The sequence below is a fragment of the Sus scrofa genome, chromosome 2 (assembly GCF_054392235.1).
Source record: "Sus scrofa isolate SSC_HxYL_T2T_F1_AM1 chromosome 2, Sscrofa_HxYL_maternal_Yorkshire_Landrace_v2.0, whole genome shotgun sequence".
NCBI classification, from domain to species: domain Eukaryota; kingdom Metazoa; phylum Chordata; class Mammalia; order Artiodactyla; family Suidae; genus Sus; species Sus scrofa.
The window spans coordinates 5,548,194-5,574,514 of NC_139384.1; the positions used below are offsets into that span (position 1 = coordinate 5,548,194).

At 53.3% G+C, this 26,321-nt stretch overlaps 1 protein-coding gene across 4 annotated transcripts in view; it reads left to right on the forward strand.

Annotated features, from left to right (window-relative positions):
* PC (pyruvate carboxylase) overlaps positions 1-26,321 on the forward strand; it is a 107,323-nt gene that overhangs the window by 59,851 nt on the left and 21,151 nt on the right. For 2 of the 4 annotated variants that reach the window (NM_001444329.1, NM_001444330.1), the window contains 2 exon segments: positions 25,889-26,024; positions 26,129-26,313. In NM_001444329.1, coding sequence (NP_001431258.1) covers positions 25,889-26,024; positions 26,129-26,313 — 321 coding nt within the window. 4 annotated transcript variants of the gene reach the window in all.

Sequence of the window (26,321 nt, forward strand, 5' to 3'; positions counted from 1 at the left end):
GAGCTAAAATGGTAAAACTTTCAGAAGAAAACATATTCATAAATCTTTGATTTTGGGTTAGGCAGTGGTTTCTCAGATATGACCGCCAAAACACAATAACATTTTATAAATAGATAATTGGATCTTCATTGACATTAAAAACTTTAGCAAAGGACACAATCAAGAAAGTAAAAGGCAACTCAAAGAATGGGAGAAGCTCTTTTTGCCTCCAGCTGCCGCAGCGGGAGGAGCTGGCATCATGGATGGTGGTGCAGAGCTGCGCCAGCTTCCTTTTTTTTTTTTTCCTCCAGAATTGTTAAGTGTATATTTTATTTCTCAAAGAACAAGGGACCGTATCAACTTCTTTTTTTACGTTTTTAAAAATGTTTTCCTTATCAAGTAATCTTATTGTAATAATTGCTATTTCCCCAATACCTTTTTTTTCTACTGTACAGCATGGTGACCCAGGTACACCTACATGTACACATTCTATTTTCTCACATTATCATGCTCATCATAAGTGACTAGACATAGTTCCCGGGGCTACACAGCAGGTGCTCCAGCTTCCTAATCAAGAGGAAACAAGCAGAGGTACAAGCACCGAACCCCATAACCTGAAGACCCGCAACTCCTTCGGCTGCAGCGGGCTGATTCACCACAAGACTGCGGGCGTGGAGCCGGTGGCGGACGGCAAAAGGGGTCGTGGTGGTGATGAAGTGGAGATCCAGGCAGCGAAAGCCGGCCACTGCCTACGTGCCGACCACCGTCAACAAGGACGCCCAAGCCACTCTTGGCAGCATCTGGCACATGATCCGAAAGAACAGGTGCCGTCCGGATGTGCGCATGCCCAGCATCTGCGGCGCCAGCGCCACCCCGCGCAGCCAGAAGCCTGTGACTGTGAAGAGGAAGCCCACCCGCCCACCAAGAGCTCCTGAGCCGTTCCTTTCCCCAAAGCAGTAAGGACGTCAGTTTCCTCCCCCCTCCCCCCGCAAAAAAAAGAATGGGAGAAATTTTTTGCAAATCTTTTATTTGGTAGGCACTTATACCTAGAATATATGTTTAAGAAACAAACAAAAAACTCTTGGGAGTTCCCGTCGTGGCTCAGTGGTTAACGAATCTGACTAGGAGCCATGAGGTTGTGAGTTCGATCCCTGGCCTCGCTCAGTGGGTTAAGGATCCGGCATTGCCGTGAGCTGTGGTGTAGGTCGCAGACATGGCTCGGATCCTTAGTTGCTGTGGTTCTGGTGTAGGCTGGCAGCTACAGCTCCCATTAGACCCCTAGCCTGGGAACCTCCATATGCCGAGGGGGTGGCCCTAGAAAAGGCAAAAAGACAAAACAAAAACAAAAAAACACAACTCTTGCAACTGAAGAGTAAAAAGACATAATTCAAAGACAAAAAAATCCGACCAAATTAATAGGTTAAGAGTTTGGATGTTGGCTATTCCAGGCTCTGTTCTGAGTTCCTTTACATGTAGTAACTCATTGTAAACTGACAACCACCTTCAGAGATGGGTATTATCTGTAAATTTATAGATGAGAAAACCGAGGCACAGAGGTTCAGTAATTAGCCCAAGGTCACATAGCCTCCCCGTATAGCCCACTGGTCCAGGGTGCCTATTTGGGCAGAATGGGGTTGGAATATAGGCCATGCCCCTTTATAGCTGAGGACCATTGAGCAACTGGAGCCCTTCTGCACTGCTGATGGAATATAAACCGGTACAACTGCTGTGGAGAACAGTCTGCCTGTTCCTCGAGTCGTTAAACATAGAGTCACCATGTGATCCAGCAGTGCATACCCAAGAGGAATGAAAACACACGTGCACCCAAAACGTGTACGCAGATGGTCACAGCGGCACTGTCCATAAGAGCCAAAAAGTGGAAACAACCCAGATGTCCATCAGGTGGGTTAGAAACGTGTGGTGTATCTGTACAGTGGGATATTCTCTGGCAATTAAACGGAGTCTGGATACAGTCACAACATGGGCGAGCCCTGAAAACATCATGCTAAGTGAAAGAAGCTGGACATGAGGGACCATATAATTTATATGAAATGTTCAGAATAGGCAACGCTGTGGAGACAGAGCGGATTAGCAGTTGTCTAGGGCTGGGGAGCTGAGGTGGGGGCAGGTAATGGCTAAGGGGGGGTGAACATGTTCTATAATTGTGGTGATGGGGACACACATAAAAGCCATTGAATCATACTTCAACTATGTGAACTGTGCGGGACATGGATTTTATCTCAATAAAACTGTTGAGGAAAAAAAAACACAGGAAATTCCCTGGTGGCTCAGCAGGTTAAGAATCTGGCATGGTCCCTGCTGTGGCTCTGGTTACTGCTGTGATGGGGGTTTGATCCCTGGCCAGGGAACTTCTGCATGCCACGGGTGTGGCAAAAAAAAGGAAAAAACACGCAAAAACCTGGCTCCCCAGGGGTGATCCAGTGCGCTGAAAAGTCTGTGGCTTTACGAGGAAAATTTCCCACTGTTCTGTGACCACTGGCTGGCTGGGCAGAGGTGTTGCCTGACTCTGACTACCCTCAGCTTCTCTTTCTGGGTGTGAGAGCATGAGAAGCCCCCCGCCCCAACAGATCATTGTAAGATTAACTCAACTTTATTTTGGTTCAGTTAAATGTTTCCAGAATCCTACTGCAAACCAGGCACCCAACTAGGTGTTGTGATAAAACAGGGGCTCTGGAGTCAGACAGGCTTGAGGATTCCTGAATCGGCTACTCCTTGTGGGTCTTTCTGGGCCTTGTTTTTCTTGTTAGAAAAATGAGGTTGATCCCCATGGGACTGTGGTGAGAATTAAGCAAACTGGAAGATGCCTAGTGTATAGTTGGCAGAGTGAAAGTTTCCTTCCAGGCTCTTGGAGCAAATTCAGAGGTAAGTTAGATCTGGTTCTGGGGCTCAGCTGGGGAACCAGCGAAGGCTTCCTGGGAGAGAGGCCTTGACGACTGGGGGGACGCTCTTTTCTTATATTGCATTTTATTCGCCTTTTGAGTAATCAGTTACATGATGCAAATTCGAAAGGGTGAACAGTGAGAGATAAGCCTTTTCCCCACATCTCTTCCCTAGAGGCACCCACTGTTACCCACATCTGGGGTCTTATTCTAGAAAAATTCTACCTTCAGGCTAAAATGTCAGAGGCAAGGCCTCAGGCCTCAGGTGTCACATGGCCTTCCTGTCTCACGGTCAGGTTCAGCCGGAGGCCCTTTTGCTGTGGGTCCCATCAGTAGGAATGCTGTCTCGGCTTTTCTTCCGGTCCCTGAGGTAAGGGTGCCCCTGAAGTGGTCCTGTGTAGTCCTTGACTCACCGGTGGGCCCCCTTTGCGTGATGCACTCTGGGGACACCCTCTGCCTTCCTCCTCTTGCAGCTCCTGCCTCCTTTCCGGCCTGTTCACTCCCTCGCTTTGGCAGAGCTCATGCCCACCAGCTTGTCAGGTCAGTTGCGGCAGCTCTGTTCTTGGTCTTTATTTTACCCCCACACACAACAATTGATAGTTTAGAGGGTTTCAGGCTGGAAATCATTTTTCCTTTTATTTATTTTTTTTTGTTTGTTTGCTTTTTCGGGCTGCACTTGCGCCACATGGAAGTTCCCAGGCTAGGGGTCAAATCAGAGTTACAGCAGCCGGCCTACACCACAGCCACAGCAACGTGGGCTCCTAGCCGCATCTGTGACCTACACCACAGCTCACGCAATGCTGGATCCTTAACCCACTGAGTGAGGCCAGGGATCGAACCCGAATCCTCATGGATCCTAGTCAGATTTGTTTCCCCTGCACCACAACGGGAACTCCTCCTTTGCATTTTTGAGGAATTGCTTTGTACTTTGCTAGCTCCCCAAGTAGCTGTTGGGAAACCTAAAACCTGGCTGATTTCCTTGTGTCCCTTCTCCCCGTTTCTGAAAGTTTACCAGGTCTGGAATTTCATGAAGTGCCTGGCGTGGGTCTGCGTTCATCCCCCTTGTTGGCTCCGTGGTCTTTCCATGTGAGGACATGTCCTATCCTGGAGGCTTCTGGAATTATTTCACTTCTTCCCTTGTGTTTTCACTGTCCTCTCTTTCTGGGACTCCTGTTATTGATTTATTTATTTTTAAAATTATAGCATGGTTGATTTACTGCGTTGTGTCAGTTTCTGCTGTGCAGCAAAGTGACGCAGTCATACGTACCCAGGAGGTTGCATAGAGTTTCCTGCACTGTGCGGTAGGACCTTGCGGTCTACCCAGTCCAAATGCAGTGGTTTGCATCTTCTAACCCCAAACCCCCAGTCCATCCCTCCTCCGCCCTCTCCCCCGTGACAACCACAGTCTGTTCTTTGGGTCCATGGAGACGCCTATTATTTAGTTCTTGGATCTCTTGAAAGGGCCTCTAATTCTCTTCCTTTTCTTGTCTACTTTCCACTTCTTTGTCTTTTTGTTTCAGTTTTTAGATTTCCTTTACCCAGTCTTCCAACCCTCCTGTGGATTTTTTGTTTTGTTTTGTTTTTACTCTCCTATTTTTAATTTCCAAGAGATTTGCTTGCTCTCTGAATGGGTCTTTAAAAATGTGCATCCTGTTGTTACACCTGTGCAACGTCTTCTCGTTTCTCTGAGGATGTTAAAACTTGCTTAAGTTCTCTTCTCTTTGCATTGGCTGTTTCCTCCAAATCGCTTTGTTTTCTGCTGCTTTCCTTGGGTCTCTAGCTTTGAAGGAGTCCTGTCTTCAGCTGCCCAGTCATCTTTGGTTGCCTGCTGACCATTACTAGGGGCCGAAAGCCACCTGGGAGTCCAGTTCTGAGCTGTACGGTGGGTGACGAGGCGTGCTGTTTGTGGGGGGGACCCTGAGGTCAATACCCCGAGGTCTTCCCTCTAGGACTGGGTCAGGTCTAGGAGGAGGGGAAGGGCTGGCCGATGGGGTACTGGGAGCTGGGTGGGGCAAGGGGGCAGGGTACATAGACTCACCTAACTCCCTCTCCTGTTTTTGGCAAGGGACCCTGACCCTTGCATGTGCCCCCATCCCCCAGTGCAGACTCCGAGCTTCGCCCTCTCCGGAGAGCAAACCCCTGTTCTTCAGGAGGGGAGGAGGGGAGCCGTCCCCTGCAGCATGAGCTAGGGGAGCGGACCCAGGGATCTAACTGCTTCTCAAACGCTTTCATCCGGCTTCCATTGTACGTGTCAGCCTGTCTATCCCAGGCCCTAGCCTCCCCTGGGTCCCGAGCTGAAGCCGGTGGACCATCAGCCTTGTCCACTGCCAGGTAGGGCCAAGTGGTCAGTTACCCCGAGCTGCCTTCCAGCTTCCAGAGGCTGTGGTCTCCTCTCCTGGCCCCTCTGAGGACTTACAGCTAAAACAAAACAAGAAAGACCCCCTCTTACTAAAGTATGTTGGGATTTCAGGAGGGAGAAATAGACACATAACCCAGACGTGAGCAGGTTTTGCACAGGCAGCTAGCAGGCAAAGGGCTTTCTAGGTGGGAGTGTCCCGGTGGAGGGAGGTCCCTGAGGGAGACGGAACACGCTCAGATCTTTTAGGAGCAAGGAGGAGGCAGTTTGACTGGAGTTGTGGGATCCAGGAGGCTGGGAATTACGGGGAGTGACAGGCAGGTTGGACTAGGGATGGGAGGTGGGATTCTCACCTGTGGGCAGTAGGGGTTATGGCGGCTTTTAAAAGGAGGGTGATGGAGTTCCCCTTGTGGCTCGGCGAGTTAAGGACCTGACATCTCTGTGAGGATGCTGGTTGGATCCCTGGCCTCTCTCAGTGGGTTAGGGATCCTGTGTGGCTGTGGCATAGGCCTCAGCTGCAGCTCTGATTTGACCCCTAGCCTGGGAACTTCCATATGCTGCAGGTGTGGCCCTAAAAGTAAAATTCAATTCAATTTAGAAAGAGTGATATAATGCCTGTATTTGGGATGCTGACACCAGTATAGAGCGTGGATTTGTAGCTCAAGCTAACCAGTGGCTACAGTTGGTAATGGTTAGGAGGCTTTTACACTAGTTCAGGGAGCAAGAAGGGACCGGCTCGGGTAGCTTGGTGGAAATGAAGGAAGGAGGATGGAGGGGTTTCGGAACTGGAAGTGATGGGGCTTCTTGACTGGATGGTGGGAGGAGGAGAGGGAAGGGCGGAAGATAACCCCAAACTGAAGCCCTCGTTCCCTGGGCGTAGGAGGTGGGAAGAGGTATTTGGTTGGTTTGAGGGAGTGTCTGTCGTCTGGGGGGCGGGGTGGGGGGGGAAACACGTTCTGTTGCAGAATAGACACTTGACAGGTATATCCGACAGCTGTTATTTTAAATCCTCACATCTCGACCTGCAAAGGCCTATGCTGGTTAAGAAAGAGAGAAAAGTTGTCGAGGAAATCGGTCCCTTAAGAAACAAGGACTAATCTTCACCTTGTTAAATGAGGTGATTCAAAGGATCTTTGTTTTGATACCTCCCTGGTTCAGGAGTGTTGCAGAACAGCCTCGGAATTGCCTTGCGTGTGGAGACGGCTTCCAATTCGTTTCTCCCTTAGCCTGTGCTCGTGTTTTGACCGCATTAGGTGCCCTGCACACCAGGCCTTTATGAAAGACACAGAGGTCCCTTTGGGTTTTGTAGCCAAAAGGGAAAATAGAGAAGCGGTGCTACCAGTCACCCCGCCCCCGTTTCCGCCTGTCTTGGGTCAAGGTGAGACGCAGGGCCGTCTAGGGGTTCTTTTGCCATGGCTCCCAGGGAGATGAGGGAGGAGCCTGGCTGTAGCACCTGCTGAGTCCTGTTCTGCACAGATGCCCACTGTGGCCCATTTCAGGCTGCCAGCTTGATGTCCCTGAGCAGAGGGTTGGAAAGGGACAGAGTTGAAAGACTGGGAGCGAGCTGGGGGCCAGGAGGACCCCATTTCTTAGGTCGTCTGACTTGTTCTGACTAAGGGAGCTAGGAGGGTCAAGTTGGACTTCAAAATGTCCTCTCTACAAACAAGGTTCTTCATGCCCAAGCCAGCCCCACCCACCTCCACCCACCAGCGGCAGGGCCAGTCCCCTGTTCAGCCTCTGCATTGCTGATGCCCAAAGCTGACATTCATATTAATGGCTGATTGGAGTTCCCATTGTGGCTCAGAAGGTTAAGAACCCAACACACTGTCTGTGAGAATGCGGGTTCAATCCCTGGCCTCGCTCAATGGGTTAAGAACCTGGTGTCGCCATAAGGTGCAGCGTAGGTCACAGATGCGGCTCAGATCCTGCATTGCTGTGGCTGTGGCATAGGCTGGAAGCTGCAGCTCCGATTTGACCCCTAGTCTGGGGAGCTTCCATATGCTGCAGGTGTGGCCCTAAAAAGAAAAAAAATCATGATAAAGACTGATTTTGTGCCCGACACTCTTCTGAGCACTTTGCATATGCATTGACTCATTTGATCTTTCAACAGACCTGTGTACACTGCTGTTACCATCCCTGGTTTTACAGCTGAAGGAATTGAGGCCTGGAGGTGAGCAGCTGAGAGCCCTGATTGGAACCCAGGCAGTGGGACCCCTGGGGGTTCACTGTGTTATCCTTGCCTCGAGATGTTAATATCTAGGAATTCTCTCTCCCTCGCTGCCTCTTTCTCTTTAGAATTTTGTGGGGTTTTTTTGGGGGGGGGCGGGGGTTGTTTTTCACTGCACCTGTGTCATGTGAAAGTTCCCAGGCCAGGGATCGAACCCACAGGGATCAAGCCGCAGCACTGCATCCTTACTTAACCCTCTGCGCCACAAGGGAACTCCAGGAATTCTCTTCATGTATTTTTTTCTCCTAAGAGCTGGTCAGGGCCTCAGCACTGCTGGTGCATTGGGGCTGCCACATAAAATATAGGATGGCTAGTTAAATGTAAATTTCAGATAAACCAATAATTTAGTCATATAAGTATGCTCCAAATATTGCACGGGAGATACTTATACTTTTTTTAAAATGCGGTTTATCTGAAATTCAGATCCTGGCTGAACAGTTGGCATTTTAACTGGCCGAATCTGGTGGTCCTGGCTCAGCAGCTTTATCTTGGTTGAGAAGAAAGTTGGGTGCCAGGAGGAGATAAGTTATTGGTCTTGCTGCTCTCATTTCTCTGGCCAGGTGGTGCTGAGAGTTACAAATCTCTGATTCATGGTACATTTAAAATTTTTCTGTTGTTAAAGTATAGTTGATTTACAACGTTGTGTTAATTTCTGCTATACCGGAAAGTGACTCAGTTTTATATATATATATATATATATACACACAAATAATATTCTTTTCCACTATGGTGTATCACAGGATATTGAATATGGTTCCTGTGCTATACAGTAGGACCTTAGTATTTATCCATTCTATATATAATAGTTTGTATCTGCTAATCCGAAACTCTCAGTCCCTCTCTACCTGTCCCATACACCCCTCCACAACCACAAGTCTGTTCTCTTTGTCTGTGAGTCTGTTTCTGTTTTGTACATAGGTTCATTTGTGCCATGTTTTAGATTGCACATATAAGTGATATCATATGGTATTTGTCTTTCTCTTTCTGACTTAGATCACTTAGTGGGATAATCTCTAGGTCCGTCCATGTTGCTTCAAATGTCATCACGTCATTCTTTTTCATGGCTGTGTAATATTCCATCGTGTATATGTACCACGTCTAATTAATCCAGTCCATCGATGGACATTTAGGTTGTTTCCATGTCTTGGCTATTGTGAATAGTGCTGCTATGATTCATGGTGCATTTTAAAGTGAAATATACTTAATATCTAAATTCCAAACATTTCTAACTTTTGCTTTTCTCCTCTAAAGAAAGAATGTTAAAACTTCACAGGAATGTGCCAAGATATAGGTAGAGCACAACAGAAATTTAAGAAATCTCCTGCAATCAGTCTACTATTTTGCTATTTCAGAAGACTCACTTGACATAAACCAAGTCATTCAGAAAGCTGTCTAGATTCTTTAACTCCTCAGAGGGACATGCCATTGCTTTGTCTAATCTGTATCTTTTGCTGATCTGGCCAGATATTTCTCTTAAAGCTTAGTCTCATCCTGCTTCTCATAGCGGCCTGGCTAACAAGGACTTTGGGTGTGAACAGGAAGCTGTGTCTGGGGATCTGTCTTCCCTGGGCTGCTGCTTCTCCCCTGTGCTTTTCACTGGAGCACAAAAGCTACTGGTCATTTCCACCCTTGGCTGGGTCAGGGCCTCCAGTGACACCTGGGTCCCAACCAGCTCCATCCTCGCAGCTGCCTGGGGCCCGGTGCTGGCACCTTGATCTCAGAGGAGGGAGGTGCTCTTGGTCCAGTTCAAGGCCCGTCGTTCACCTGAGCCTTGGAGCCTCCTTCCCAGGGTCACTCCATCTCTTTAACTCCCAGCAGCCTTCCTCCTCCTGCAGAAGCTTTAGCTCGCTTGTACCCCCAGCCAGATGTGTACCTGCCTTCCCTGCATCCCTCCTTCTCGTGTGGTTATGTAACCTTTTAAAAGTACATTTTCAGTTTTTACATTATGAAAATCAGGTGAATACTCACAGCTGAGAACACCCAGTGTCTACATGATAACATTTTCCTGTGGAATCTCTCCGTTTCCCGGAATTACTGTTCATCCCATTCCTTCATCCCCAGATGAACTATAAACTCCCATCTCCTCCCTGTTCTTTCAGAGACATCAGGCAGTCCAGCCTTTTGGGGTTTTTGTTTGGACCCCCCAGCCCCTGCCCCCTGGGGCCCGACCCCCCGGGACCTTCCTGGCCTGTGCTGTTGTCTGGAGCAGTGGTTCTGGTTCTCACGGCCTTTCTCCTCCCCTGAGGATTCCCCACATTCCCTCCGTGCTGGTCCCCCGGGCGCCTCAGTCTTGGTTTATTTACTTCCCTGTTTGTCAGTGCTCCTCCCCCAGCTTCCAGGGCAAACACACACTTGGATTGTAAACTTTAAGGCCAACCATGTCTGAAAATACCTTTATTTTGCCCAAATTTGACTGCTAGTGTAACTGGGTAGAGAATTCTAGATTGGCAAGCATTTCCCTCAAAGGAGGCTCCGTGTCGCTGTGACCCCTGCCTTCTCCTCGGGAGGGCAGTGGGCTGAGTGCTGGCCCCCACAGATATCCAGGTCCTCACCCTGGCACCTGTGAGTGTCACCTTATCAGGGAAAAGGGCTTTGCAGGTGTGACGGAGTTAAGGATCTTGGTGCAGGGAGATGATGTGGATGATCTGGGGCCCTAAATGCCGTCACAGGCGTCCCCAGAAGAGAGAGGCAGGCAGTGAGACACACCCTGCGGTTCAGAGGCGGAGACTAGGGGCCACAAGCAGAGGCGGCACTGGAGGCTGGAGGAAGCAAGGAAAGACTCTTGCTCCCCTGCAGCTTCCAGGAGGCCCGGGGAAACTGACGCTGAACTTCTGGCCTCCAGAACGAAGAGAGAACACAGTAGTTTTACGCCACCAACTCTGTAGGAATTTGACACAGTAGCTCTGGAACGGAGCAAATACAGGAAGCTAAAGGGATCCCCCGATCTCATTTGGGGGAGGGACTTAGGGCTTGTGCGTGGTAATTTTGGGCTCATGCTGGGGTCTCAGGCTCCTCACAAGCACCAGGGCATGTCCCCAGCTCCAGGGGGTGCTGTTGGATGATGCTGCCCTGCTCTCCAACCCCCCCCCCCGGGGGGGGCGGGGGGAGGGGGCTGGGCTCCCTGGATTCATCTCTGATTTCGTTACATTTTCTCCTATCTACTGTATGTCAGTTTTTTTGTTATGCTCTCTGGGTGATGTCCTCGACTGTCTTCTAATTCTTCTATTTATTATGTTTTAAAATGTCTGCGATGCTATTTTTAATTCCCTAGAGCTCTTTCTCGTTGCCTTTTTAAAATAGCTGCCGCCTCTCCATGCAATAGCTTCTCTTCTCAGAGATTAATTATAGCTTTTCCCCCTAAGTATCTGCTCTCTACATTACTCTCTCCTCAGAGGTCCGTGTTTTTATTCCCGGTTTGTTTTGGTGAATTTTTTGGCTCTTTCCTCAAACATCTGGTGACTTTGGCCATCCCTTTGTACAGAGGGCTGGCACCAAGGCCCGACTGGGCACCACGGGGCTTGTGGACCAGTTGTCCTCCCCCTCTGAAAGGGGGCTGCAGGCCACCTCTTTCTTCAGGCACCCACTATGTGTCAGTGGCCGCAGGACATCGTCCTGGGCGCGTGGTTTCCTAGAGAGCAGTCTTCAGGGTGCTCCCTGGTGATCAGTCTGGGAACCAGTTCGTGAAAGCCGAGGGCCTCGCTGCCGCTGTCCGGGGTTCTGGCTGTGGCCTCTCCCCGGGCTGGGCCTCAAGGCCGTACTGGAGCCTTTCCGGGCACCCAGCCTCTCATCACCTGAAAGGTGCCAGTGCCTGGCGGTCAAGAGCAGGGCCCTGGATGCCCATGACCCTTCCATCGGCTCTGATGCTCCCTGGCAGTGCACCCTTGTGGACACGTGACTCCATCTGTCCTGCCTGAGTCTCCGTTTCCACGGCTGGGAACTGAGACCTGGGAGGCAAGTGAATTGTCACAGGGGTTGCTGCAGGAATTCAGCAAGTGAATCCACTGGCCTTTGCGAGACTGAGGCTGTTCCCTGTTCCTCTTGTTCTGGGATGTGACAGGGAGACAGGTCTGGGGCTCTCCTGCCTTTAGACTGTAACCAGACTTCTGTTTGCAGCCCTGCCGTGTAGACACCCGGCCCACCAAGTGCCGAACCTCTCAGAGCCTTCAGCTCGAATTCGCTTGCTCCATGGCCCTTGCATGCTGCTCTCCACCCTTGACCTTGCTACTTGCCCACAGGCTGTGCGTTGGCCAGTTTGTGGGCCTTGCAGCTGCTACTGGTGACTTTCCCATTCTTTGTCCTTGAGGGTTTGTGCTTTTTTAAAAAAAGAACCTTTTACGATGTCTCAGTGGGATTTCAGAAGGGCAGAAATGAACCTCTGTGTTCGGTCCATACATTTCCCGACCTAGTTCTCACCATCGCATGTGAGGCAGATACATCAGTGCCGTGACACCGGCTTTATGGGTCTTACATTGCTAGCTGTACTGTCTGTATTTTTCAAATGTTTCATAAAGGAAGGAGAGAGAGAGAGAGAGAGAGAGAAAGAAAAGGGGAAAGAGAGTCCCTTGCTCCTAGTCCCCTCTAACCCATCCTGCATTTTTCCTCTTAAACATTCTTGGAGTTTCTGCTGTGGCACAGTGGGTTAAGAGTCCAGCTTGTCTTTGTGGAGATACGGGTTTGATCCTTGGCCCAGTGGGTTAAGGGATCCAACACTGCTGCTGCTGTGGCGTAGGTCACAGCTCTGGCTTGGATTCGATCCCTGACCTGGAAATTTCCATACGCTGCAGGTGCAGCCATAAAAGAAAAAACATAAACAACATAACGTCTTTGTCCAGACACTGGGGAGTCTGCAGTAGAGACCTTGCCTCTCAGTAACTCACTTTTACATCCGCCCATTCTGAGCCACTGCTGAGGCCACCACCAGTGAGCCCTCTGCTGCCAAATCCCACATCTTTTTTTTTTTTTTAATTCTGGTGCCTTAGACACTGAACACCCCTGGGAACCCTCGCTCTCCCCACATGCCCACCACTTGGCTGGGCCCCGCATGTGCCCCTCTGCTCATCCGGGTGGGGGTGGCGTTTCTGGCTGTCACATCTGCCCCTCCTGCTCTCATCTCCCCAGACCTCCCTCTCCCGCTGAGAGGGCTCCCTCGACCTCAGACTCACGTCCAGCAGCCTGTTTGGCCTCCCCAGCCTGATAGTTTGCAGTTACTTCAGGCTCATCAGGGTCACCACTACCTACACTGGCTTCTGTGTTGGGGTCACCGGTGCTCACCCTGTCCCTTGAAACAGGAGCTAGGAAGTTTCCGTTGAGGGAGTTACCCTAAGTGGTGCAGTAGAAACGAATCCGCCTAATATCCATGAGGATGCGGGTTTGATCCTTGGCCTTGCTCAGTGGGTTAAGGATCCAGCATTGCCGTGAGCTGTGGTGTAGGTCGAAGATGTGGCTTGGATCCCACGTTGCTGTGGCTGTGGTGTAGGCTGGCAGCTGCAGCTCTGATTGGACACCTAGCCTGTGAACCTCCATATGCCTCAGGTGCAGCTCTAAAAAGATAAAAGTAAGTAAGTAAATAAATAAATAAAGGTCCCATTGTGGTGCAGCGGAAATGAATCTGACTAGCATCCATGAGGATGCGGGTTCAATCCCCAGCCTCGCTCAGTGGGTCAGGGATCCAGCATTGCCCTGAGCTGTGCTGTAGTTCGCAGATGTGGCCGGGATCCCATCCCACATTGCTGGGGCTGTGGCTGTGGTGTAGGCTGGCAGCTGCAGCTCCAATTCGGCCTCTAGCCTGGGAACTTCAATATGGGTGTGGGTGTGGCCCTAAAAAGCAAGCAAATGAACAAAACAGCAACAACAACAAAAAACAGGAGCCAAGCGTCACCCTTAACCTGCGGCCTCTTTACCCCTCATCTGACGGGGGCTGGAGGTGATGCCTCTGGGGTGTGGCTCGTCCTGCATCAGAGCATCTTCCTTGCTTTTCTTCCACCTCTAGCCTTTCCTCCTCAAATTCAGCTTCCTCAGAACAGCCAGAGAGGTCCCTGCAAATGGCAGGCCCTCCTCCCCCGCCTGGTTTCTCGGGTCTCTGCATGCAGGCTCGTGGCCCAGTCATGATGTCCAGCCTCGGCCGCCTCCTGAGCAACTTCACTCACTGCCTCTGGCCTCAGTGGACATTTGCCAGGCTCTCTGTTCCTTTGCCTTTGCTCCAGCTGCCTCCATGCCCGAGCCGCCTCCCTGCTTTCTCGCTGTCCTTTGATTCGTCCCTGGTGGCCCTCTTTAGGAGGTCTTCCTGCTGACTCTGCCTGCGCTCCACCCAGCCACGTGCTGGCATTGGCCCTGTTCACATGCTTGGCTTCTTTTTTGCTGCCACCCACTCAGCCTGCCCCAGAGGGGGTGCTGATCGCAGTTGTAAACAGCTCCGTGCTCTGAAGGCCCTGGCGCCAGGGCCTGCTTCAGGCTGAGCAGGTGAGAGAAGGTATTGTTTTTGACACCCTGTGCTCCCAGCCCCTGGTTTTAGGGTCTCTGCAGGCTCTGGTCATTTGTGGAGAAGGAGGATCTAGTTTCCTAGGGCTGCCTCATCTAGTGTCAGAACCGGGTGGCTTATAACACCAACAGCCTGCAGACCAGAAGTCCAGGCTCACACTGTTAGCAGAGCCCACTCCCTCTGACAGGGGAGGGGCCTTCCTTACCTCTCCAGCGTCTGGCATCTCCAACAGTCCTGGCGTGTCTTGAATCGTCCATGTGTCTTCTCCCTGTGTGTCTCCACGTCGTCTCCCCTCTGTACGTGTCTATCTCCGTTCTAATCTCCCCTTTTTATAAGACACCAAGCATATTGGACGAGTGGCTGTATTTCACCAATCACTTCGGTAAAGACCTTATTTCCAACTCAAGTCACACTCTGAGCTCCTGGGGGTTGGGACCCCTACATAGCTTTGGGGGAACAAAATTCAGTCCATATGCTAGAGTCCGCTTTCCTACCACCTGGAACTAGGGTGACTTGCTTGAACACGTTGGGGTGAGGTCCTCCATGACCCTCCAGCTGGAGTGGGTGTGCCACGAAGGTGTCAGGGAACTTTCTGGACCACCTGCATGCCTGCCATGTTTTGGCGTCTGCCCCCCTGCAAAGCGTCATCCAGCCATGGTTAGAATTGAGGCTTTAGTGCCTTCACCCCTCTTAGCCCTGAAATGCTGTCCTGGTTCCCACCCTCAGTCTAGGAGGTATTTTTTGCTGACTTTGCCCTTTGACCTTCCTTGGCAACACCTTGGGCTCTAACCTCTGTGTAAGGGACATTTCTATGTCCCACTAGCTTGTGTGTGCTGCTTCTAGGCGGAGCCGTGCCTATTTGCCCATAGTATTTCTGGACTCTCCTCTGCAAGCTTATGGGGCCTGGCGTGCTCATTCATTCCTTCCTTCCTTCTTTCCTTCCCCAGACATCTAATTTCCCTGCCGGGCACTGTGCAGAGTACAAGGGAGACGGGACAAAAGAGACCGAGAATCCTGTCCCCAAGGCCCTCAGTGTCTGGTGAGACTGGTCCAGGAATCAGGGCAGCATTACGTGGTCCTTCCGGAGGACACAGGCACGACCTCACGGAGAACCCCCTTGGCATGTGGCAAGGATAAGGGCTCGGAGCAGAGCTGTGCTAAAGATAAACGGCTGCCTGAGGGAGGGTATCCGAGCTGACCGGGGAGGTGGGGGTGTCCAGGCAAGCCTTCTTGAGCGAGTTCTGCAGGAGGCCGAGGAAGGAGGGCCAGCGGCCTTCCCACAGTGACTGTTCCCCAGTACCTGGCGGCCCTGGGCAGACCAGCAGTAGCGCTCCTTTTGCACCAGGGGGCAGTGTTTGCCCTGCAAGTCTCCCTGCCCTCAGCCGGCTGGGACCCGGCAGCCGCTGCGGGGCTGCTGACCACTCACCCCGGGCCACCCCGTCCTGCCTCTCCCCCTGCAGACCCCGATCAGCCCTCCAGCGTCTTTCTCTGAGCCTCCTCCGCGTCCCAATCCACACGTCCCCTCAGCCCACGCAGCGCCAGTTGTCCCGCTTGCCGCTGTCCCACCCCCTCCCCGCCGCCTGCCGCCTTAAACCGAGGGTTGCCAGGGGCGATGCGGAGCCACGACGCCGCTCTGGGTGGGAGCGTCGCGCTGCTTCTGCCCTGCCTTCGGTATTCTCGCCCTCCTTTCTTCTTCACTGTTTCTCGTTTCTCCCTTCGGCTCCCCCTACTCAGAAATCTCAGCCTCCGTCTGTTCTCTCGGGCGCTTTGATAGCAGCCGTTACAGCCCTGAAGTCAGGTGGGGTCTCTTTCTTCTCTCCCCCTTGGCCACCAGCCCTGGGGCTCCCATGGGACACGTGTAGGACCGCGCAGCGCAGAGTTGCCTGGAAGGAAGGCTGCCGGAGATCGGCCCCCTCCATCAGGGGCTCCCTTCCGCCGCAGCGTGGAGTCCTCCACCAAGAATTCTTTCTCTCCAGTTCTGACCTGCTTTTGCTGGCGGCTGCCCAGGCCGGCTGGGGGCAGCGGGTTGAGCCTGCTGGGTGCTAGTGTTGGGCTGCCAGCAGGAAGCAGATGCATAGGAGCCTCGTTGGTTAACCTGGAGCTCCGGGGGCCTGTTTCCAAGTCCCCTCTCCTCTCTCGCCTCCTCTGGCTCCTCCCCAGCACGCATGTGAGATGGATGTGCTGAGGGACTTGGGGACGGGGGGTGGGCAGTTCAGTGCCTGGGCTTCCTAAACTGACACATCAGCCGACCACCCCTGACGCAGGACCATGGCTTCCCTTTCCTCTGTGGCTCCTGCCCATGGTTGCCCTCCGAGTCTGCAGGAGATGCTGTTTGAAGAACAGGGATACTTAGGGTGGAAGCCATGCAAGTCCTCAAAGGAACATTCCAGAGCCTGATGCTTGGCTGCAGCAGCCATTCAGGTGGCCGCCCCCACGCTGATCCCAGCCGACTGCTCTGGCTGAGCGCACATCTACCCTGAGCCCAGTGGCCATTCTGTCTGGACCAAAATGTGGACGGTGATGGCTTGACGGCAGAGTTTTGTGCTGTTCCTGGTTGCAGGAGGCAGCCTGAAAGATGTAGTTTAGGTCTAAAGTAGTGGGACTTCTAATGATATTTCATGATTTATTGGACAAGTTAAAGCTGCCCCAGGGCATCAGGGACCCATGACTGCCACCACCATTAGCCTGCTCTCCGGTGGGAAGTGCCAAGCACCACTGGTGGCCCTGCTAGAGTTCAGGCAGTGATGCAGTGCTTATCAGGGGTGGGGTTTGGGGATCGTCTCTTTTGGTTCCTAGGTGCCTGTCAGTGCTGTGCTTCTGATGGAAGACACAACTGCTCCTTTAGTTAGGAGGTGACACCCCCTGGCCTAGTGGGTCAGAGCTCCTGCCCTAAGGGAGGCATCCACACTGGTCCTGCTGGGTCATCTTGAGTGTGACCTGATCCCACGATACCTGGTTCCTTCTGTTATAGGGAGAGAGTAGTTGTGGGGGTTACCTGAGGTAGTACCTGTGGAGCCCAGTGCCAGGGAAAGAGTAGTAGGGACTATGCTGGGTATGCTGGTCCCTGCTGTGTCCTCGCCTGCTGGCATCAGCCTGGCACAGAGTGGAGCTTGGTAAGAAGCAGCTTGATGTTGTAGAAGCCCCCGGGGTGGCACAGGTCACAGGGATGGGCAGATGATGTCAAGACCTCCCTGCCCCATGCCCCAGGTCATCATTGGCCCCTCTCCTGCCTCCACCGTCACCTTCTGGAAGGAGAATGGATCCAGTGTGGGGGACTCGAAGCTGGAAGAGAAGTAGGAGTCACGCTGAGAGGCAGTGGGGGAGAAACAGGTGTTCCTGACACCCCCCGCCTCACTGTGCCTCGTTCTTGCTGCCAACCGTTGTTTACACGTCCCAAGTGAGAGTCAAAGCCGTCTTACTCCCTGTCTCTAACGCACAACCCGAGGCCAAGGGAAGGGATCTGTCAGCTGGCATTTGCAAAAATAGCAGACGGGTCTCTCTGCCCATCAGCTCTCCGGGGAGGAAACCAGTGAGGGATCTTCCAGGATGGCAGATGCTTTTCTCTTGCTCATCATTCTCTCATCTCTGAGGTCAGAAAAGGAGATTTTTGCTCACGTGTATCACCGGCACCGAGTGAGGCCATGTGGTGTCCCTGAGGCAGGTGACCGGAGGCCAGCTGCGCCCCGGCTGCCTCTGAGGAGCTTCTCCTCCATGGAGACTCTGCTGGTGAGGGTGCCCCGTCCGCAGAGCAGCCGCCCTCGCCGAAGCCTTGTTCCGCCCTGGGGAGAACACCAGGGCTTCCCAAGACTCCAGGTTTAGTTAACCAGGGGCTTGGAGTTTTTAAGGAATGTTGCCAGGCAAACTGTCAATGACCTTGAGGACTTCTGGGTTACCATCCACGGACCCCAAACCTAAAAGCAGGGTGCAGTGTGCCCCATGGCGGGTGCCTGGCCTCTGCTTTCCTGTGACCGGTGCCATGGCCTGTGCCCTGCCCAGGAGTGTGACAAAGATGCGGGTGCTCCAGGGCAGGCCAGTGCTCTAGGCAGGTGGCCCTGTGAGGAGAGAGGCTGGCCCCCAGGTCACTCCCAGATGCCAGAGCTTGATTGCAGGGCCATGTGCCCCTCTCAGAGGGTGGCAGGAAAGGCCTTCCCCGCTGTGCATGCCTCAGGCACTTGGCTTCTGCAAGCGGGCTCCTTGGGTGCCTCCAGCCGTGCAGCTTCCTGCCGCTGCCACCACAGGCGGGAATCTCCCCACTCAGCTCCCCACTTTGAGCCACCCCAGACCCCTCAAACTCCACACACCCAGAGTGGTGCATCGCGCGCGCGCACGCACACACACACACACACACACACACACACACACACACACACACGACCCTCAAAGGTCCTGCTTCCTGGAATCGAGGCTGCTATGAGGAGGCCCACGTCGCCCTGCAGGTTTTCTCCCAGCCGAAGTTGATTCCAGAAAGGCCTTGGGCAGCACCAGGCAGCCGAACCCCTGGGTTTCGGGTCCGGGAGGGGAGTGCAGTTTGCCAAGGGGAAGGCTGGGTGTTGGCCTAACCAAGTTCTGAGTAGGATAGAGATGTGTGCCGGGGGCGGGGGAAGGAGGCAGTATTTTTATTTGCCTTTGTGTCTGCGAGTCTCAAGCCTGGCATTGGGGGGTCGGGTGGGGGTGGGGCCATGTGACTAAGCCAGGAACTGAGCTGCAGCGGTGTCTAGGCTCTGAGGGGCGGTGTGACCTGTGCTGTGTCATCCCTGAGACCCCATTCTGCCTGCTGGCTGACATCTCCCTGCCTTTCACCTCTAGTGGCAGCAGTTAGTCTGGCGTCCTGCCTCAGAACATCTCCTGCACCATCCTTCCGGTCCTTGGGGATCAGGGAGTAGACTTTGGGCTGTGAACCTCCTGCTGCCTGTGTGACCCAACCTCCCTGCCTCCCCTGCTCTCCCAGGCCTCTGGGCCCGCTCCCGGGTGCCCCTTCCCCCGGTTTCAGCCTTGGCAGCCACCCCGGCCTCCAGCAGTCTGGGGCCAGAGAACTTTGTGTCCTGGGCCAGTGAGCAGCCGACGGTCTCCCTGGACCCCGGCCTCCAGCAGTCTGGGGGCCAGAGAACTTTGTGTCCTGGGCCAGTGAGCAGCCGACGGTCTCCCTGGTCAGAAGCAGCTCTGGGCCTGGCTGGTGCAGGGTGAGTGCTCTAGGGGCTCTCGCTTGTTGCCCGGGGGTCTCTCTGCCCGAAGGCGTGATCTGCTCTCCGTGTGCGCATGCGCAGGTCCTTATCCTGTGCGAGCCACCGGGCAGAGGCGGGGTGGGGGTGTTTTGGTGGTTTGGGTGGGAGTGAGAGCTGCTTGGGGGTGGGCTCCAGAGCAGGGGATTGTGTGTGGCTGTAGGATGCGGCTTCCTTCTTGCATCCCTCGCTCTTCTGGGAGGAAAGCCAGTGGAAGGTGATCAGGGCAGCCCACAGCCAGGCCCGCGCCTGGTGCTCAGGGCTCCTGCTCAGTGATTCCCCAGGACAACCTGCTGAGGCCGGGGGTGGTGTTACTGTTACCACTTTTACAGAAGAGGAAGGGAGGCCTCAGGTGCCCAGGTCTTGGGGGGCAGGTGGATTGGGGCCAGACCCAGGTCGGCTGACTATGGGTTCATGCAGCCGTTGGAGGAGGCTGCCTCTGGCCCACTTTCCCCACTGCTCAGACTTCAGCCAAGGACCGTGACCCTTCTCCTCCTTGAAACATCTGCTCGGCTCCTGCCCCCTAGGGTCTGTTCAGGCCTTAAGTCCAGGCTGGCATTTGCTTCCCTCTGCAGGGGATTCAGAGCCCCCTCCAGTGCCCAGATCCCGGGGTTCTTGGTTTATAAGGTGGGATGCCAAGGAAGCCCTTGCTGTCCAGAGCATGTGTGAGGGTCAAATGCAGAAATGAGGTGTGAGTCTCTAAGGCTGGGCAGCGGATAATTCAGACTCCTTGTTTCCTGACTGAGCTAGCGAGGCAGTTGGTACCCACCCTGTGAGCGTAACCTCTGGGGATCTCTCTCTCTATCTGGAAGAGGGACTGAGGAGTGTGCGTGATGGGGGTGGGGACAGAAACGCTCTGTTTACCCACAAGACAGCGCATAAGTGCCCAGGGGTCCACAGGGGCACGTGCGCCCAAGTGGGAGGAAGGAGCTCGCCTCCCTGGGAATAGCTGAAACATCACCAGAGGATGGAGGGTCTGTCTCTGGGAAGCTGCTCACCTGTGGACAGGTGAGGAGGAGCTGTAGGAGGCTCACCTGGGGCAACGGGTGAGGACAGTGAGGGGACCCTGCTGTGTGTGGAGTGTGAGCCTCCTGGAAGTCCAGTCCCACTGAAAGCAGGACAAATCCAGTCCAGTCACCCAGGGAGACTATTCAGGAAGGACCTCCTCTTGGCGCTTCTGTACAAAGGTCTTCCTCCTCCCCTGTGTATTTTTTTTTTTTTTAACATTATTTTTTTATTTCTTTTTTTTTTTTTTTTGTCTTTTTTTTTTTTGTCTTTTTGTCTTTTTATCTTTGTTGTTGTTGCTATTTCTTGGGCCGCTCCCGCGGCATATGGAGGTTCCCAGGCTAGGGGTCGAATCGGAGCTGTAGCCACCGGCCTACGCCAGAGCCACAGCAACACGGGATCCGAGCCGCGTCTGCAACCTACACCACAGCTCACGGCAACGCCGGATCGTTAACCCACTGAGCAAGGGCAGGGACCGAACCCGCAACCTCATGGTTCCTAGTCGGATTCGTTAACCACTGCGCCACGACGGGAACTCCCCCTGTGTATTTTTTCATTTTTTTTCTTAAAAATAACAGTCTCCAATGGCAAAAATGTAGACTGCCTGGAGAAACGTAAGGAAGGAAAAAGCAACACCTCACCAATTCTAGAACCTAGTGAATAACGGAGACCTGCCAGGTATTTTCCTGGCCTTAAAAAAACATTAATGATGGAGTTTCTGCTATGGTGCAGCTGGTTAAGGACCCAGGTTGTCTCTGCAATGCCTCAGGTCTCGGCTGAGGCACAGGTTCGATCTCTGACCAGTGCAGTGGTTTAAGGTTCCAGCATTGCTGCTGCTGTGGCACAGGTTGCAGCTGCAACTCAGATTCAGCCCCTGGCCCAGAAACTTCCATATGCTGCTGGTGTGGCCAAAAACAAACAAACAAACAAACAAAAAACCCACCACCACCAACAAAAAATCATTAATGGGATCGTATTATTTATCGTCTTATAAAGCATATTATAAGCATGTCCCATGTCATCGAAACTGTGGAGTCATTTTTAATGGTTGTGTAATGTGTGTATTGATGCCCCAGTGTTGGTGATTTAAGTGACTTCTAATCATTTGCTATTGTAAATAATGCTGATTTGAACATCTTTCTGCATCCATCTTGGTTCCCATTTTAGAATATTTCTTTGAGTTGGATTCCTAGATTGGTAATGACCTGGCCAAGGGGCATAAATTTTTAAAGGCTTTTGATAGGTTTTGCAAACTCCTTTCCGGAGAACTGCCCCAACATCCAGACCACGCCTGCGGGTCTGCCCCCTCCACCCGCCTTAGGCCTTAGCAGCATGCAATCTGCTTATTCACAGCTCTGTTCATAGGCCAAAGCAGCACCTGCCTGTTCTCTTTTGAATGTGGTGATTTCTGGTGAGGTGGGACTGTTAACAGTTTATTAGCCACTTGCGCCTACTGTTCTGCCCCTGCACCTGTCCTGGAGGACACATTGCCTTTTCTTGACTTGACCCTATGTGATTGGTGTCTTGGGCGCTTCCTCCTTGGCCTCCAGGCGGTCAAGATCCAGCCTGCAGCTCTGAGCAGAGCAAGCATCTGGTGCCCAGGCCGAGTGGGAGATTCGTGTCCCTCCCTGCTTCCTGGTGTGTCTGGTGTGTGTGCCTTTGACCTCCAGGCCTGCCTGCTCCCTGCTGCTCTCCTGGGAAAGCCTTTCCCTGGGGGCAGGGTGTGGGGTGGGGTGGTGCTGTCCGAAGGTGGAAGGTGGTGCAGAGGATTCAGTGTTGCTGGGAGACCCCTGAGGGGGAGATAGCGGGATCCCGGGATCCCTTCGAGGCTCACAGGCTTTCAGAAAGGCGTGAAGTCAGATGTTTCCACTCTGAGGCCAGAGTGGCCCCTGCTGTGAGCAGGCCCTGGGGTCCTGGGGGGACTCCATCGTGTCAGCTGCAGTGTGGCTCTGTGCCGTGTGCCACCGGAGAGTGGCAAAAGCGGTACAGAGAATTCTCTCACACCCTTACCCAAATTTCCCAGATACGACTGACCACGTGTTCCTGCGAACCATTTGAGCGTCATTTGCAGACACGATGCCCTTAACCCCTAAACACCTGAGTGTTTCCCCTAAGAAAGAGGATGTGCTCTGATGTAACCGCGGTACAACTAACACTGACACAGGGCTCGTTTCTAACCTGCAGACCTGTCCCCCTAAGGTCCTTTCGCACAGCTGAAATCTAGGATCCAGCCCAGGATCTCATGGGTGCATTTGTTCTGTCTCTGCAATCTCCTTTAACCTGGGAGCTCTTTCGTCTTGGTCTCTCATGACCCCTGACGTGTGTGAAGAGTACAGGCCAGTTTGGTGGAACAAACGCCCCATATTTAGGGTTTGCCTCGTGGTGTCTGCCCATGAGACTCAGGCTGGCATCTGTGGCAGGACACCCATTGGCAGGCACATGAGGGCCGTTTCCTGCTGGAGATGTTAGTCTGGACCCCTCATACCCGGGAGCCTGCCAGGTCGGTCCACTCTGCATTAACAGGTGAGGGCGGGGTTCTCTGTTTTAGAAGAGGGGCTGGAGCCCAGGGAGGCTCCCCTCCCCCAAATTCATGCTGCCGGGTTGACCCAGGGCGCCCACCTCCCACCCCCCTCTTGGCCCCTGTTGGCTTCTGCTCCAGCCGTCTTCTCCCTGGTGGGTCTACCCCAGGCCCAGGGCTTCAACCCCATCCTTTTGCTGGACCGCACACAGGCTTCCCACCTGGCTCTGACCTCTCCTGCGGCCCATCCCCACTTCCAGACTGGCCTCTCCTGAGACGGGGGAGGTCACGTCCACCCCCTCCCCCATCCTGGTTTCACCTTCCCCTCATCTTCTGCGGTGGCTCTCAGAGAGTCTTGCCTGGGGGACCCCCGGATAGTCCCCCACCCCCGCCCCTTCTGCTCCCACCCAACTCAGAGGCACTGTGTCTCCCTCTCAGCCCCCTCCTTCCGTCCCTGCTGCTCCCAACCCAGACACCGCTTCCAACCTGCAGCAGGCCATGCCCCCTCTGCCACCAGAAGAGGTTGTGTGAAGAGGTTGTCCCCAGAGCCTGGCCCGTCCCCCTTCAGCCTCAGGGCAGCCCAGGGTCCCTGCCCCCAGCTCTGAGACCGGATCTCGGACACTCGCAGCTCCTTCTTCCTGTTACATCTGCTCGGGGCACGTTCCCTGCAGGTCAGATCTGTGCGTGGCTTGCTGCCTCTCTCCTCTCAGGTCTCTGCATCAGTGCCCTCCTCAGAGAGGCCTGTGTAATACATGCGCCCCCCCCCCCGTTATTCACAAAATGTTACCTGTTTTCTTGTCCTCGAGGCCCTCATCACGATCTGAACGATCCTGTCTGTTTTTTCTGTCTGGTTTTTCCTTTTCTCCTTCCCCAGGTCCACCTCCTGCGGGAGCCAAGGCCTTCCTGCCTCCTTCTCGACGCCCTCACCTGGGGCCGTGCCTGGGGGGGGCTGGATGGGCCTCCTGCTCTCCCCTGGTCTGACCCCTTCCCTCCTCTTCTCTTCTATGTAGTCCTTATTTATTTATTTTTGTTCCTTTTTCTTTCTACTTGGTCTTTAGGGTTCTTCTCCATCTTGTCAGTCATAATACAATGCTGAGGTTTGTGCAATACCTTTTATTCACGGAATGTATTTTTAAGTTTCTTAGTTAAAATTGTCGCGTTGAACATTTAAACTTAACTAAGAAACACATCACATGGTTAGCTCAATAAAGGCGCTGGAGCAGAGGTTAAGGACCATGTGCCAGTTCGGGCTCTGCTGTAACAGCGGTGTGACCTTGAAGGCATCTTTTAAAACTCCTCTGGGCCTTGGTTTTCCTCACGTGTAAACGGAGCTGGGTGGGTCTGATGATGTTCTACATTCTGGAATGTAAGTTGCCCTCAGTTGTTTATTTTAAAAATTCTTTATATTGTGATAAAATCTGTATAACAGAATTTGCCATCTTAATTTTTTTTTTTTTTTTTTTTGGCTTTTTGCTATTTCTTTGGGCCGCTCCCAAGGCATATGGAGGTTCCCAGGCTAGGGGTCTAATCGGAGCTGTAGCCACTGGCCTACGCCAGAGCCACAGCAACACGGGATCTGAGCCGCGTCTGCAACCTACACCACAGCTCACGGCAACACCAGATCCTTAACCCACTGAGCAAGGGCAGGGACCGAACCCGCAACCTCCTGGTTCCTAGTTGGATTCGTTAACCATTGCGCCACAACGGGAACTCCCATCTTAATTGTTTTTAAGTGTACGGTTAGTTCACTGGTGCTAAGGACATTCGCCGTGTTGCACAACCATCACCTCTGGCCATTTCCAGAACTTTTTCATCTTGAAAACTCGAAACTGCCCCCTTTATAATTACTTATTTTTTTTTTAGTAATTATTTCCCCAATACGATTTTTTTTCTACTGCACAGCATGGACACCCAGTTACACATACATGTACACATTCTATTTTCACACATTATCATGCTCCAAAAACTGTCCCCTTAAACACTGACTCCCCAGCGCCCCCCCCCACCGCCCTTGGGTGCCCCCACCCCCGCAACTGTCTGTCTCTATGAATTTGATGACTTTAGGAGCCTCATCTAAGTGGAATCGTGCACTTTTGTGTCTGGCCGTTTTTATTGTCCTCATCAGATTTTCATGACGAATTTACTTAGTAGCCTTGCAGAAAGGGAGGTGTCTGCAGTCCGAAGAAGTCTGCATTTCAACTGAGCAGAAGCTCTTATTCCTGAGGGAGAGCGTACTGCTGCAGTCGGCTCCTGGAGAGATCCGTTGTCACCCTCACTGCCCAGCCAGACAGAACCCTGAGGGAGGGACAGCCGTCAGGGTGGGGCACGAAGGTGCCAAAGCCTGGGGCTGCCTGGCTGCTCTGCTGGGCAGAGGGCACACTGACGATACACACCCTGGTCCTACAGGGCCTCTGGCTGGCCTTGAAATTGCTTTTTTTTTTTTTTTTTCTGTCTTTTGTCTTTTTAGGGCCGCACCCTCGGCATCTGGAGGTTCCCAGGCTAGGGGTCTAATCGGAGCTGTAGCTGCCAGCCTACGCCAGGACCACAGCAATGCCAGATCCAAGTCTCATCTTCGACCCACACCACAGCTCACAGCAACGCCAGGTCCTTAACCCACGGAGCAAGGCCAGAGATCAAACCCACAACCTCATGGTTCCTAGTCGGATTCGTTTCCGCTGAGCCACGACGGGAACTCCCTGAAATTGCTTTAAAACTTGTGTGGGAAGTTCCTATTGTGGTTCACCAGTAACGAATCCAACTAGTATCCATGAGGACGAAGGTTCGATCCCTGGCCTCCTCAGTGGGTTAAGGATCCAGCATTGCTGTGAGCTGTGGTGTAGGTCGCAGACGCGGCTCGGATCCCGAGTTGCTGTGACTGCGGTGTAGGCCTGCAGCCCCAGCTCCCACTTGACCCCTAGCCTGGGAACCTCCGTATGCTGCCCTAAAAAGAAAAAAAGAAAAACAAGCTTCAAGTGTGGTGCTTTAGAAATTAGAGTATAAGTCTGGAATGCCACTTGGGTTTGAATTTGCTCCCTTCCCTACAGCCAGTCAGCTCTACAGGGAATGTTGGGCTTGGCCAGGAGTTGAGGCGGGCAGTGTCCTGGCTTTCCTGTGGGGCCAACGTGGGGTTGGGGCGGGACCCTCACTCTTCCCGAGGACCCTCTGTGCTCGGGCGGCTCTAACCAGGCTCTGACTTCCCTCCCCAGATGCTGAAGTTCCGAACTGTCCGCGGGGGCCTGAGGCTCCTGGGTATCCGCCGAACCTCTACTGCCCCTGCCGCCTCCCCGAATGTCCGGCGCCTGGAGTACAAGCCCATCAAGAAGGTCATGGTGGCCAATAGAGGTGAGCCCAGTGGGAGGAGCCGGCGTCCAGCCCCGCCCCCGCGGCCGCCTCTCTCGGCCCGGGGATCTCACTCACTCCTCGTCCCGTTGCCCCGCCTCCCCCAGGCGAGATCGCCATCCGTGTGTTCCGGGCCTGCACGGAGCTGGGCATCCGCACGGTGGCCGTCTACTCAGAGCAGGACACCGGCCAGATGCACCGGCAGAAAGCCGATGAAGCCTATCTCATCGGCCGCGGCCTCGCCCCGGTGCAGGCCTACCTGCACATCCCAGACATCATCAAGGTGGCCAAGGTGAGCCG